This window comes from Oryza brachyantha, chromosome 8, assembly GCF_000231095.2.
Source record: "Oryza brachyantha chromosome 8, ObraRS2, whole genome shotgun sequence".
NCBI lineage: Eukaryota > Viridiplantae > Streptophyta > Magnoliopsida > Poales > Poaceae > Oryza > Oryza brachyantha.
The window spans coordinates 2,878,414-2,893,762 of record NC_023170.2 but is presented as its reverse complement, the minus strand read 5'-3'; the positions used below and the strand labels follow the sequence as shown (position 1 = coordinate 2,893,762).

At 37.6% G+C, this 15,349-nt stretch overlaps 1 protein-coding gene and 1 long non-coding RNA gene across 3 annotated transcripts; both read left to right on the top strand.

The window, feature by feature from the left end:
• Positions 1 to 856: 856 nt before the first annotated feature.
• Positions 857 to 2,077, top strand: LOC102704996. Of its 2 annotated transcripts, none has more exons than XR_423711.2 (3): positions 857 to 945; positions 1,400 to 1,434; positions 1,587 to 2,077. It is a non-coding gene; the product is annotated as an uncharacterized LOC102704996 (long non-coding RNA). The 2 variants fall into 2 exon arrangements; XR_423710.3 differs by having other exon boundaries at positions 892 to 945; positions 1,397 to 1,434.
• Positions 2,078 to 7,010: 4,933 nt separating this feature from the next.
• LOC102709953 (DNA-directed RNA polymerases IV and V subunit 2-like) lies at positions 7,011 to 14,747 on the top strand. The gene is made up of 7 exons (XM_040527258.1): positions 7,011 to 7,643; positions 8,121 to 8,327; positions 9,244 to 10,115; positions 10,209 to 10,500; positions 11,250 to 12,197; positions 12,533 to 12,804; positions 13,756 to 14,747. The coding sequence occupies exons 1-7, from the start codon at positions 7,032 to 7,034 to the stop codon at positions 14,252 to 14,254; spliced, it is 3,702 nt and encodes a 1,233-aa protein (XP_040383192.1). The 5' UTR covers positions 7,011 to 7,031; the 3' UTR covers positions 14,255 to 14,747.
• The last annotated feature ends 602 nt before the right edge of the window (positions 14,748 to 15,349 follow it).

Genomic DNA, 15,349 nt, shown 5'->3' with positions numbered 1-15,349 from the left:
TAAAATACTTTGTAGTAAAGCCGTAAAACATAAAAATGGTACGACCACTGCGAACGTCCTAAAATATGTGCAGCCGAAATTCAAAACCATAAATCGTTAAGACATAATAAAATATTCAGATTTAATATGTGATAATTAATGACATATCACTAAATTTATCATCGAAAAAGCACTCTTAAATTATATTTTTAATATGACACTGATAGATTTATCAATCTAATGTTTTCTAATAGTTATATTCTGATAAGTTTTATATATATAAGCTTTGATGTAACATTTTTGTCTTCAAAATATAACTACAATTAAACTTATTCTGATAAAATAATGGCCAAAATTATATCCAAAATACTGGGAAAAAAAACTAAATGTCATGTGTTATTAATGGTATAGTGTATAAATTACGATATATTACATATACAAAGACCATACATTGGGATGGAGACATGAAACAGAAACCACTATAGATTGAGGTGACAACTATTTGGGGAATTCATATATTTTCTAGATAACCTTTTTAGCTGCTGGACCAGCTGGGCAATTAAGCCACAGAGAGATGTGAGCTTAATTATGCAAACAAATGTTAGTGGAGGTGGTTAATTATATACTTATATGATATACATTATTGAGCCTGGCCCATTATATATATACATACGAGCTAGGTTGGATGGCCATTAGCTACCTAGCTAGAGTGTTGAGTATATACTTCAAAGTGAGCTCACCATAAGCTAATTAAGCTAAGCTAAGCTAGCTAGCTCCAAGAGTGAGAGTTCTACTAATTAAGCTACTAGTTTAATTAGCTCGATCTGCTGCTTAGCTAGCTAGCTCAGCTCCGGCCGCCGCCGCCGCCGCCAGCCATGGCCAAGCTCGCCGCGCAGCTCAAGGACAAGCTATGCGGCCTCATCGGCCGCATCACCAGCTGTGGCCGCGCCGGCCACAAGGACGCCGGTAAGCATATATATACTTATTGCTACTAATTAGAATTATACTATGACATCTAGTATGCCGTATGTCTCTTGTAGTTTGTTTATTAGTTTATCGGTTTAAGCCAGAATTTAAATTTTAAATTTAATTTTAAAGCTGATTTTAAGGTTTTTGTTATTAAGGATTCGTTTTCTAAAAATGAATCTAAACCGGTGATAACATAGATGTAAAAAAGTTTTATCTATAAATTATTTTGATTGCTTTGTTCAATTTTTCGACGGCTTACTAGCTGCTCAGAATAGATCTGGTTAGAACAACACTTCAGTACGACGTAGGGGTAGAAGTTTTAATTATTACCCGAGTCCTGTGATTACTGTTTTTTTGCATTTACATGTTTAGTTACTAAATTAGCTAGGTTAGATGTTGCATCATGGATCTGTTACTTCTGCTGATTAAATCATCTGCTCTGTTTCAGCAGCTGGTGTAAAGGAGACCCATTCGGCTTCAGCTCAGGTACTCTAGCACATTTGATCACTTAATTACAATTGTATTTAATTTGGTACTCGGTTATTGTTGACTGGCCAAAGTTTAATCTGTTAGTTAAGAGCGATTAATTTTTTTTATCTCTTAATAAAATAATTGTTGGTGGTGGTCATTTGCAGCAGACAGAGATCAGGTCAAGAGGACTTCCACCGTCTGTGTCAGGAGGATCCAAGCCTCATACCAATTAATTAACATCGATATCCATATAATATACCATCTAAAGATGGATATATAATATCTCTTTGCTTAATAATTAATCAATGGGTGATATATGATGCAAGAATTAATCAGGGTGAACTAGCTATCTGAAGCTTTCCTTTCTTCTCTTGTTCTATCTGTTTGATGTGTGTTGTGTAAAATCAGTAGCATGTTTGGCCTTCATTTTTATCTTTTTGGTGTTTGCTAGTTCTCAGGGTTTGATCTCGGGACCAAAACCTGTGTGCATCATTGGGCATATTTTTTTCCCTTAGGGATTAACCCTGGCTACAAACATGTACACATGTCTGCATGTTAGTGGGACCATATGTTAGGTCTAAGCCTCTTTTGTGTGGAGTAAGTGTTGTGGAGTTATATGTACCATCTTAAATAAAAGGATAAGTGTATTGAGCCTAAAGTTGTTATTGCAAATATGGGATAGCCTGACTCTAGGGCTGCAATCTCTATTTTCTAATGATATTGAATTGGGCTTTTATTATTCAATCTCAGTTACAGTGGGAAATAAAGAGTCTCATCTTTCCACTTCTGCTTATACTTATAAGTCAAATTTTAAATTTCCAACCTTAAAATTGGAACAGATTTTGGGGGGTTTTTTTATCAAATTTTATTTTCCAGCCTTCACTTTTAGATCGATAAGGACACGTATATAAAATTTTTATTCATAAATTATTTAATGTACAAATACATCGTTTGGTGTTTTCTCTGAATAAGCCAGACGATCACCCTAAAGAGATAAGAGCTCTTAGTCCGACAACACAAGATATCCCTCTGAAAGCTTCTTCAATATCTGTGGATGATACGATGCACATGACGTTACATGCACGTGACGTTATTAGGAATATAATCTCTACACCTTTGCGTAAGATGTTGATTAAATTATTTGCATATTTTCATATGAGAGGGGTTCTATGTTGCCTTTCTCAAATTACCAGTCTATCTATTTTTTTATTTTTGTTCTTTATTAACTCTCTAATTTGCATCGGATCGATCAAGCTTATTTGTATACATATAATGCTTAGTTGGAACCTTGTTCGGTACTCCTTCCATGTGAAAATGTTTGATGTCAAAAATAAACTAGCCAACGTTGGACCACGTCAAAAATATAGGAAGGTTTTAAAAAAAACAAGGAAGGAAGAAGAACATAACAGGTGTGGCTTTGAAGTAATAAAACAGAATCTAGCAATTTAACCATAGATGATCTCTCTAATATAATGAAGGCGTGCAGTTTTTTTTTTCAACGTTCAAATCTTTCAAAAATTTCAATCTTCATCTGTTCTTCTGGTTGCTTGATCATCTAACGCAAGCAAGATACCATGAAGTTGAATGACACAACAATGGCAATTTTAGCAAACTATGGATGTGTGATGGAGTGTGACAAATATAGTCTACAAATGAAATTAATTAGATAGTGTCATTCAGAAAAGGTAGGTAAATTAATTTCTGGAAATGAAATTATGATGCTGTCTGCTCGATCCACAGATAGCATGCATGTAAGAAAATAGGAATATTTAGCTAACGAATTTCCCATTTTGTGAGAGGGATTAAACGTGTTTAGTGCGGAGTGAAAATACTTAAATGCACCTCCAAAAAAGAATATTTAGATACCTTTAGAAATACGTTGAATTATTTGTTGAAACCAAAGTATATATTTGTACTACGCTCAATCGACAGCGTGTAGATGGCAGGGATGGTTGATGCAATCCTAGAGAAATGTTGAGTACCTTCAAAAATAATTATATCAGTGCCTACTTTGTCTAATGTTAGCAAAGGTGAGAAGCAAGCATATTACTCGTAGCATACGACATTTTGGGGGAAATAAATTCAGGGTTATTTGCTCAACCCTCAACCTAAGGGTAGAGACACTAGTGCATGAAGAGTATCTCAGCCCCGTCTTTTCGCTTTTACTTATATTTATAAGTCAAAAATTAATTTTTAACTTTAAATTTAAAGTAGATTTTAAGATTTTTTTAATCGTAGTTTATTTTTTAGTCTTAGGTTTTAGATAGCTAATAACCATATATAAAAGTTATACTCATAGATTATTTTTAATTTGCAAATATATCGTTTGACTTTTTCTCTCTATCTACTACCTTTCATGAAAGCAGTGAGTTATATAAGTTCTTACCTATATTCTCTTTGGGACCACAACCTCCCCCATATATATGTTAATATGTTATTGAAGCAATACATGTAATACTTATGACATGTACAACACTTGAATCTTATATATTATGCCATTCACAGTGTAGTCATAGGAGTTGAGTATAAAGCACTGGATCCCACGTTTTTTTTTTTTTTTTGCAAAAACAGCAGTTGCGCTTCAAGTACAGGAGTATGATAAAGTAGTAGATGCTCTTGTACAACTACAAAGACAACAATTAACTAGCAATTTATCTAGCTAGTATTTATTTACCTCTACCGCTAATAGTATTTATTTGCCCCTCTTTCCCATTTGTAACGTCCTCGTATTGCTATGTTTTTTCCCACACAGATCTCACGTACCCAAGACCTCCAACTCCATCAATCTTTCCAATGCTTTGACTCCATCAGCCCCCGATGACTGGTGTTTGTTCTCTCTCATGCACTTAGCCTCTACTTGCCTCCCCCAGCAGCTCCAATGCTTATGACCACCAGCAAGGCTTTTGCTTCCATGGGTTATTAGGTCATCTTTAGTTGTTCCACCACCTCTAATTCTCTCTATTGTCTTCACCATAAGTCTTTCGTAGTCTCTACTACCCCTCCCACTAGCCAGTTGGTCATGGATCTTGTGCTCTCTATTATAGGTTTTCTCTCTTCCACATAGTTCCTACTCAAGGTTGCCTTTGTTGCATTGTATTGATGCTTAGCAAAAAGCCGGCCTTCTCCTATTTCTTGCATCCCTCCTTCATTTTAACACAATATATAAGTGTCAACTCTATAAACCAGTTCATTTATTGTTTCTCGCATAGACTCTTATTAAAAATGCCCCCAAACGCTATTAATTGGTTTATTTATTGTATTCAACATACTCTCGTTGTCCTAAAATAAGTTTATTTTTTAGTTTTTTTGATAAAACGTTTGATTCTCCATATTATTTGAATTTTTTTGATAAATATTTTTATTGTTATTAGATAATAAAACATAAATAGTAGTATTTTATGTGTGACTATTTTTTGAGTTTTTTATTTTTTTTAAATAAAACGGATGATCAAACACTGGACACAGAAGTTAAGAAATACAGTCTTTTGGGACAGAGATAGTATGTATTTACCAAAAATGTCCGTTAACACCATAAATCGGTTCACTTATTACCCTTCAAAGAAAAACGGTCCATTTATCTTCCAGCAACGCTAAAAACAATCTCTCTTAATTGGTTCATTTATTGCCTTTTATATATGCGTATATCGAAAATATCCTTTCACATGGTTGATGAGACAAATATATGGTCTTTTTATCACAACAGATCCAATCATATTGCTAAATTTATACTAGCACAAAAATGATGTTGTGTGCTTATAAAAAAAATAATGTTGTGTACTTTGAAATGATCCTCTATATATAACCTTTTTTCATTTCTATCCAACCCCTGTCACTATCATCTATCGAATCATTTCATACAGCTGGTACCCATTACCGTCGGACGGACATCCAACGGTAAATAGAGACCCTAGTCATCGATCCCCCACCATGGTCTAAACAAAGTGACAGCAGTACAACACGGATTCACGTTCTCTACCATAATGAAACTATTGTTATGGCCACCTATGATCCATAGTAGAATGATTATGTACCACTATATGATCCATAGTAGAATGATTATGTACGTCCAAATAAATAACCGTAACAGAAGTGCTAGCACAGTCAAAAAGGGCAAAAAGTGAAGAGCGGAAGCCGAAGAAGGCAACAGAGCAAACCCAACCCTCCCTCAAACCGGAAACCACACGGTCGACAGTGCAGCCTTCCTTCCTGTCCTGTCCTCCACTCTGCAGTGCAGCTTCCTTCCTCCGCTGGACTGACTCACGTGAGAGCCGCCAGGGGTAAGGGGAACCACCTCCTCGATCTCGTCGCGCCCCCATTTTGCTGTTCCCCGCGACGACGACGACGTCCGTAGGGTTCTCTTTCGTCTCCCGCCGCTGGCGGTGAGAAGGTAGGATATTCCGTTCCCCCGCCTTCTCCGGCCAACGTGACGTGAGATGCTTGTGTTTGTGGGGGGATTGCGGTGTGTGGTTTTGGGTGCAATGTGGATGGTGCATGGTTCCCCCTGTTTCTTGATCGTTTCGGTGCGGGAGTGGGGTTTGTGGTCTTGAAGGAGGAGGTGAAAATTCATATTTTTTTTGTTGTTCTTTTCGCCGAAATCTGTTGCGGCGAGGGGTTTGGGAGCGAGTGGGGTTTTGACGTCGTCGCAGTGCAGGGGCACGAGCTTGTTTTGTTTTTATTTTCGTTTTTTTTTGGGGTTATTAGATTGCGATTGATGATGCTGGGTTTGCGTGTGTGGCGCGTGGGCTCGTGGAGTTGTGGTGCTGGAAGTGGGGTGGATTGGGGTTTTGGTGGTGGTTTTCCTGCAGGAGAAAAAGGAGTGGTTTTTGTTCACTGCGATTTTTGTTTTGGGGAAACAAAAAAAAGTATAATTTTTATCTCCACAAATCTGTTGAGGAAAGGGATTGGAGTCTTGGAGAGCGAGTGGTTTTTTTTTTTTTTTTTTGCTTTTGAGCTTGCTCTGTTCTTGTCGTTTTGTTTTTTAATCACGTTGCAGGTTGAGATGGTTGCTGCTATCTGGATTGCGTGGGATATTTGGTGCTGGAGGTGTGGTGGATTGAGGTTCTGATGGTGGTTTCCAACAAACACAGAAAAACAGAGAGAGAGAGAGAGAGAGAGATTGTTTTCTTTTTTCGCTGTGATTTTTGGTTTTGAGATGGTGCGTTTTGATCATGGATTGCTACTTTGTTTAGACCAAAATAAGACCATCCGGGTCCTGCTTTTGTACAAGATTGCGACGTTGCGGGGGGTGAGTGGGGAGGGGATCCTCGTAGGATTTCGATTTGTGACGAGCTACAGGTTTGCTTCATGTTGTCGGATTGTGACTGTGGTTTGTCCTGAGCTCTCCTATTCAGGAAAGAGCAGAGATTAGTGTCCTAGTAGGTAAAAAGGTTTATTTTTTTGGCTCATGTCTTTTGGTGCCATTTGCTGAGCTAGGATTTTTTAGCTGAAATCGTTGTCTGATTTTTGGATGTTCATGTTGTATTGGCTCACTATCCGATTCAAGGATTGTATCATTATGTCTCTGTAAATATCTTCATATCTTTTTTTCCTATCTTAATTGTTAAAAAAACATACTTTTTCCACAGGGGGGAAGCTGACTTGTGATTTAAGTGATGGAAGACTCTGAAATTACTGATCAGCTGTCACCAAATATCACAAGTACTGAGATGGATTTCATGGATGTGGATGACACTGGTGGGGGCAACGAGAAACTGTTTCCTATGGATGTGGATTTGAGATCAATACCATCTCTAAAAGATGGAGGGCATGCAGAGCCACCAGTGCTAGTTCCAGTTGGCAAGTCTCCTATGGATGTGGATTTGAGAGCAATACAATCTCTGCAAGATCCATCAGTAAAAGTCCCACTTGACAAGAGCATTGCAAGCCTAGAGAAGCTCTGCAAAGAGGCATCAAGGTCATTTTTCAGGGAAACCAGGCTAGTTAGCCATCAGATAAACTCCTACAATGATTTTGTCTCTCATGGGCTTCAAAAGATGTTTGTTTCTTTGGAGGAAGTTACTGTTGATCCTGATTATGACCCTTCGAAGAAAGCAGGTCCCTGGAGGCATGCAACCATCAAGTTTGGTCGAGTGGAACTTGAGGAGCCAGTGTTTTGGAGTGATAACACTGATCTTGATGAGCAGACACTCAAACTGAAGCCTAAACATGCTCGCCTCCAGAAGATGACATACTCTTCAAAGATGAAAGTAGAAATGACTGTTCAGGTTGCACCTTTGACACCCCTCGTACTGTGGTCGGTACAATATAACTGCACTATATACAAGAAAATTTTTCAATGCAAGACTGAATCATAAACAAGTTTTATAGCTAGCAGTCTAGCACAGAAATAGTGAGTTTGAGCAACCCTGGACCAGATATTCACCTGTTAAGTTTGTTGTCACATGAAAGTCGATACTGTAGCCACGCATCTTTTATTTTTATTTACACCGTCCATGCAAAATTTGTGTATCTCAAAGCTTGTTTAACTCTACATTACATGTGGTGATCACACTATTGTTTACCTTTTATCAACTATCTCAATATGTTTGATCCTAAAATGGTACTATATATTTCTCTCGAGCAATAGTTATGAGTTAAAACAACTCTCTTGTATGTAATGAAGCTATACTACTGAACTTTGCATTGTCATTTTTTTCCAATAAATTCCATACCATCTGATTATAGTATTTTTGCTGTGTCAGGTCTATTCACTTGACAAAAGCGACAAGGCTAAAACTGGCGATGACCCATTTATCCAAAGAAAAGATATAATGAAAGAAACTAAATGGGTCACCATTGGCAGATTACCTGTCATGGTGAAGTCAAATTTGTGCTGGCTGCATAAACTTCAGGAAAGTGAATGCGAGTATGATTTTGGTGGATATTTTCTGATCAAGGGAATGGAAAAGGTATTGCATCACGTGTATATCATGTTCATGCATTATTAATGTAATTGTTAACCATCACTGCATCTTTACATTGTTTTGCACTCCTTTTTGTGCATCACAAATGCCCTGGCCCATGCTCATTTCAAATGCATCCAGGTTCGGATTTTTGTAAGGTGTGCCCAAATTTATCTGGGTCATGCATTCCAAACAATCTAATGGTTGTTTTTTAAATTACCATCAATGCATTATCAGTTTTGAAGCATGCATTCATCTGTATGTTTCATTTTCACAGTGTCAACAATAAATAAAAATAATTATGGGCACTTATCATGAACCATGCCATTTGATATAAGAAAAAAGTTGATTTTACACGAATATATTGGAAAGTGAATTAAATTTCTTTGATATGTCTTTTCTAGCATCTATGGTAACTTGTCAAACTAGGTAGAATATATGCACGTCATAGTTTACTGTTGATCCAATCCAATATGTACGACAGGATACATTTACAACAACAGGCAAAACATATTCTAGACTATGTCTTACAAGATAGACTACCTTGGTACTGCCAAATCTGCATTACATATTTGTCTGGAAAGATCTGAACTCATATGAAGTTAGTTAACTCTAGCTTGTGATTTATAAGAATTTGACCACAGTGTAGTTGCGGTTTTAAATATTAGATTGACTCTGCTTCTTAGCTGTGCATTATAATATTTGAATATGAACCTATTTGAATAATTCACCTATGAATTATATCTGTAGTCCTGTCAAAGGAATTTTCAGCTGCAGAGTGCAGAGTTTTGCATTTCCCTTCAAAATGTACCCTCTTCTGGGACCACTTTAATTCTTCAAGTTGTTACCCTATATTATGTAGACAATGTTTGATGCCACCTCTGGCCTGGGTTATTCTAAACTGTTACTTCCAATGATGTAGGTATTCATTGCTGAAGAGCAGAAAGTCTTGTCCAGGATTTGGATCAATGACAGACCCATCTGGGAGGCTTGTTACCAGCGGTCTCAAATCCAACGAGAAAAGATTTCTGTTAAACTTGTTCAGTCTAATGATGGTTTCAGAAAAGTCATTAACCTATACTTCTTGAGTGCAACTATACCAATCTGGATAATGTTTTCTGCACTAGGTATATCGTCAGACAAGGAAGCTTTTGATATTATTGACATACCAGAATGCTATGCTTCCGTGGCCAACATAATATCATCTACCATAACTGAATCTTATGAGAAGTGCGAAGGCTTTCATGGAGGAGATAGAGCCAGTCAATACATTGATAAGTTGATAAGGAATACAAAGTTTCCACCAAAAGGATCCTTTGATGAGTATATTGGTAGGTACATGTTTCCTGATGTAAGTGGGAATAGGAGCAAGGCACTCTTCTTGGGATACTTGGTGAGATGTCTTCTGATGGCTTACTCCGGCAATCGGAAGTGTGATAATAGGGATGATTTCCGTAACAAGAGGCTGGATCTGCCATGTGAGTTGCTCCAGAGAGAGCTATGGGGACATGTTATGCATGCCAAGAGACGCATGGTCAAGGTCATGCAGAGACATCTGAATGGTGGTGATGACCTACAGCCTCTTGAGCGTTATGTCGACGCATCAATTGTCACTAATGGTCTCAACCGTGCCTTCTCCACTGGTTCTTGGCGCCATCCATACAATAAAAGTGAGAGGTGTTCAGGGATTGTTGCAACCCTTAGGAGAACAAATCCTCTTCAGATGATGTCTGACTTGAGGAAGACACGGCAATGGGTTGCATATGCTGGAAAGGCTGGAGATGCTAGATATCCGTAAGCTCCTTTGAACACAGTAATTCATTCATGTTTCATCTGTTTTTTTTTCCTGAGTCCTAATGCAAACTGACTTAACTAATCCTTTCATAGGAACCCATCGTATTGGGGGAAGATATGTTTCTTGTCCACTCCTGACGGCGAAAAATGCGGATTTGTGAAAAATCTGGCTGTTACTGCTATTGTTAGTTGTTCTGTAAGGGAGCCCTTGGTTGACATGCTTGTTTCTTGTGGGATGAAGAAACTAGATGGACTTCTTCTACAAGAGATTAGTGGGAAAGACAGAATCTTCTTGAATGGAAGTTTGGTTGGAGTGTGCCCAGACCCGGACGAATTTGCTTTGCGTTTTAGGAGCATGAGGCATAGCAAACAAATTGATCCACAGGTTTCTCTTTTCCAGATTCTGCTACATTTACATGGAGTTTTAAACATTGTGTTCTAACCCATGACTATGCTTTACTTTGATTTATGATGATTGAAAATTTCCTGCTAAGATGTGGGCACAATTCAACTTAGAAACATTTATGTGAGAGATTTTACTTATCATGATTTTGGTGTCTTCTCCATAATTCTGATATTGTTCTGCACGCCTAAACAATTTTAATTCTGACTAAATGATTTCTTGGTATGTGTAGTTTTGCATTGTCATTGATACGCATAATTCGACTGATAATTAATTCTTGAGTAATGTTTTTGCATTGTCACTACTGATTTAATTGCTCTGGTAGTCCCAATGGGTCACCTTTTATGTCATTCTTACTGTATGCCCCCCCCCCAAAAAAAATAAAAAAATAAAAAGGAAAATAATCCTACACTATTTGGTAAAGGAAAACAGAGTTGTATCATGTGTTTCTTGTTAGTATGATATTCCAATGAAATACTGGAGTCCTCATGCTTCATTTCCACTATGCATTACTTACTACGTTTCATAGTACAGTAATATCAGTTCAGACAGTATATTTGATGTATACTATAGTTGGTCCATATCTTCATTATTTTTCCACAAGCATGACAACATGTTTATCACATTACTTGTACTATGTTATTGCTTCTTCTATGAAATATGTAAAATTTGTAAATAAAAAAATAAAAGTACTTATAATGCTTCTTGGTTCCATTTTTAACCTTGATTAGGTGGGGATCAAAAGGGACAGGCAAGACAAAGAAGTTCGCATATTTTCTGATTCAGGAAGAATTCTAAGGCCTCTCCTTATCGTTGAAAATCTAAGGAAAATCATGAAACCGAAAGATGGGTCATACTCTTTTCAGGAACTTATGGATCAAAATATAATTGAGCTGATTGGTGTTGAGGAAGAGGAGGATATCCGATGTGCTTGTGGAATTAGGCATCTCTTTGCAGGGGATGAAGAGGAGAGTTTCTCATTTTATACTCATTGTGAACTTGACCCTTCCTTCTTGCTAGGGTTGAGTTGCAGTATCATTCCCTTTGTGAACCACAACAATGCTAAGAGAATTCTAATGCAAGCTGAAAAGATATCACAGCAGGCTATTGGATACTTCACTACAAATCCTCTCTTTAGAGTTGATACACTTTCCCATCAGCTCTATTATCCACAGAAACCTCTGTTCAAAACTGTAGCTGCTGACTGTCTTGGTAAGAGAGACTACAAATCTGGAAGCAAACATGACTTTGTCAGACCAGAGTATTTCAATGGCCAAAATGCAATAGTCTCAATCAGTGTTCATCAGGGATTTAACCAAGAGGATTCTCTGGTGATGAACAGGTCCTCTTTAGAGCGTGGCATGTTTCGGACACAACATTTCAAAAGCTATAAAGCACTGCTAGAAAACAAAGAGGTCACCAAACGATTGAAATACAAGGAAAAGATCAATTTTGGAAAAATTCCTAGCAAGAAAGGCCGGGTTGACAGTTTAGATATTGATGGCTTACCATATTTAGGAGCAAGTCTTCAGACTAGCGACATTGTCATTGGAAAGGTCTCAGATTCTGGTGAAGATCACAGCATCAAGCTGCTGCATACTGAAAAGGGGATAGTGGAGAAGGTTGTACTTTCAGCTAATGATGATGGGATGAATTCTGCAATTGTTACTCTAAGACAGGTGAATAATATAATCTTTATCAAAATTAATTTGCACTATTTTTTATAATCCAGGTATACATGCCATAGCATTATCCATTTAACATTGCAAGACAGTAGAATTCTTTATGACACTATTGTCATAGTTTACTGTCCAGAAGATGTCATTAGCACCAAGAATACTTGATATTTTTTTCATGCCCATCATCAATCATTTTCATCTTCTCATGTTCACTGTGACATAACACCCAAGTTATGAACATTAGTGCTGTTATTCCCCATATTCCAAAACTTCTACATGCAATCTGCTAACTGATGGCAAAGCTAGCAAATTTATTTATCTGATAACTTGTGCAGTCTCGCTCGCCTTGTGTCGGAGACAAATTCGCCAGCATGCATGGCCAAAAAGGAGTTATTGGTTTCTTGGATTCCCAGGAGAACTTCCCCTTTACTCAGCAAGGCATAGTTCCGGACATTGTGATCAATCCCCACAGCTTTCCAACTCGTCAGACTCCTGGACAGATGCTTGAAGCTGCACTGGGTAAAGGAATTGCCCTCGGCGGCACGGTCCGGTATGCCACACCATTCACCTGCCCTTCTCTGGAAGTGATCACAGAGCAGCTGCACAGGTAAGCAATTCATTCTGCTCAAAATGACTTACAACTTAAATTGATTTCTCTTCATGAAAGATTGAAAGTAGAGTGAACTTGATTGATTTCTCTTCATGTAGAGAGAACTAGAAATGTTCCAATTTTTTTTCCTTTTTTTATGAACATGGTTGAATTCTCTTCGTGAAACTAGCTAGAATGAACTAATCAAATGTAAGAAATCCGACTGAAAAGGTGGGTAGATTTTGGATTTCCTTTTTGTCAGGGCTGGATTTTCGAGGTGGGAATAGAACTAGAAATGTTTAAAGTTTGTTCCATTTTACCAGGGCTCAAATGATGGGTATGGGATTTTAATGATGATATGAGGAAAATTTGGTTTTTTTGGTGTGTGTGGGGTGTCTGGATTGGATTCTCCAATCATTAACTTGACTAAATTCTCTTCATAAAACTAGAACTAAGTTATTTTCTTTGACAGATAAAACTAGAACTAAGTTATCAAACGTATGAAACTCTTTCACTGAAGATATGGAAGGAATTTGGATTTTTTTCTTTCCGGTTAGGACTGATTATCAAATGAAGAACTTGACTGAATTCTCTTCATGAAACTGAAACGAATTAGTAAAATGTACTCTCTTTTTTTCATAATGAGACACTTTCTAGCATTATTTTATTTATCCATTGATGAATGCATATAATTTATAGAGTTTTTTACCATTCTTGAATAAGTATCTCAAGATAAAAAAAATTTATAATAAAATTCTTGGTACCTTAAGGTAGTTTTCAAGGATGGTAAAAAAACTCTAATTTATATATATGTCTAGATTCATTAGCAGCTGAATGGAATACATATAATCTATATATGTCTAGATTTATTAGCAATATCTCTATGAATTTAGACGTGATTAGAAATATAAGTATGAAATTTACCTGAGAATGTGCTGAAAAAAAAAACTGGAATGTACTGATGGACAGGGCTGGATTCTGGAGGTGGGGAGGGGAGAGCGTGGTGAACGGGCGCACCGGCGAGCGGATGAGGTCGGCGGTGTTCATGGGGCCGACGTTCTACCAGCGGCTCACCCACATGGCGGAGGACAAGGTGAAGTTCCGCAGCGGCGGGCCCGTCCACCCGCTCACCCGCCAGCCCGTGGAGGACAAGCGCCGCTACGGCGGCGTCAAGTTCGGCGAGATGGAGCGCGACTGCCTCCTCGCCCACGGCGCCGCCGCCAACCTCCACGAGCGCCTCTTCCTCCTCAGCGACCTCTCGCGCCTGCACGTCTGCGCCGCCTGCCGCCGCTTCGCCGGCGTCGTCTCCCGCCCCGCCGCCGGCAGCCGGCTGCGCGGCGCCTACTGCGGCTTCTGCCGGTCGGCGGAGAACCTCGTGCGCGTCGCCGTGCCCTACGGCGCCAAGATGCTCTACCAGGAGCTCTTCGCCATGGGCATCTGCCTCAAGTTCGACACGGAGCTCATCTAGATCATCGCGTCGACCTGCTTCGCCTTCTGACCTTCTTGCGATGGAACGATGGATGAAAAATGGTTTTTTTTAAAAAAAATAGTTTTTTTGAAAGAAAAACATAGTTTGATTGATTTTTCTCAAAAACAATTTAATTTTAGTCCGGTGAGGAGAGTTGACAGTTTACCCGTTCTTTTTAAGTTTTAATTGGGACTTGTGGATATTATTGGGGTTTGTTAACGGGCCAAATTTGATTTGGTTCTCTTTTTGAAACTAAACCGGCAAAAATACTTCAATTATATTTTATTAAGAAAAAGTAAAGCTTTAAGTTGTTTTGAATCTACGTGTTTAGACTTGTTGTGCATTTGGTGTCGAGCTACTGCTATTTACTTACATATATTTACATTGCTGGTAAAGATATGTGTAGTCACGGAACGGGAACAACTAACAGTTTGAATTAAATTTAGCTACTTAGAAAGTTATTTATTATGAGTTAGTATTATGTATATGCGCTTAAATATAAGGAATTTGAAAATAAATCTGAACAAATGCTTGTTCGGATTCATCTATAGAATCCTTATATATTATGGAATAATTAACTTTTTACTATTTTTATGAGTACATATGTTATATACAGAGAGTGACAAACTTGTTATGTTCTAATCTTAAAAGTGATAAAAGTTAAATGCCCTTATATTATAGCACGGAGAAAACAGTTATCGGTAGAGCTGAGCCGTGCTTTCAACTCTATTTTTCGTTTTTCCGTATCCGATGTTTGACCATTCGTCTTATTTGAAAAGTTTATAAAAAAACTTTAAAAAAATTAGTCATACATAAAGTAATATTTGTCTTATTTGAAAAATTTGTAAAAAACTTTTAAAAAAATTAGTCATACATAAAGTAATATTCATGTTTTATCATCTAGTAAGAATAAAAATAATAATCGCATCTAGTAAGAATAAAAATAATAATCGTAAAAAAATTCAAATAAGACGAACAGTCAAAACGGTGTATTAAAAAAATAAACTTATTTTGGGACAAGGTAAACCTAACTTGCTAACATGTTAGATTTTATTTTCTCATGCAAAAACCCCCCAGCATTTCACATTAGTTCTT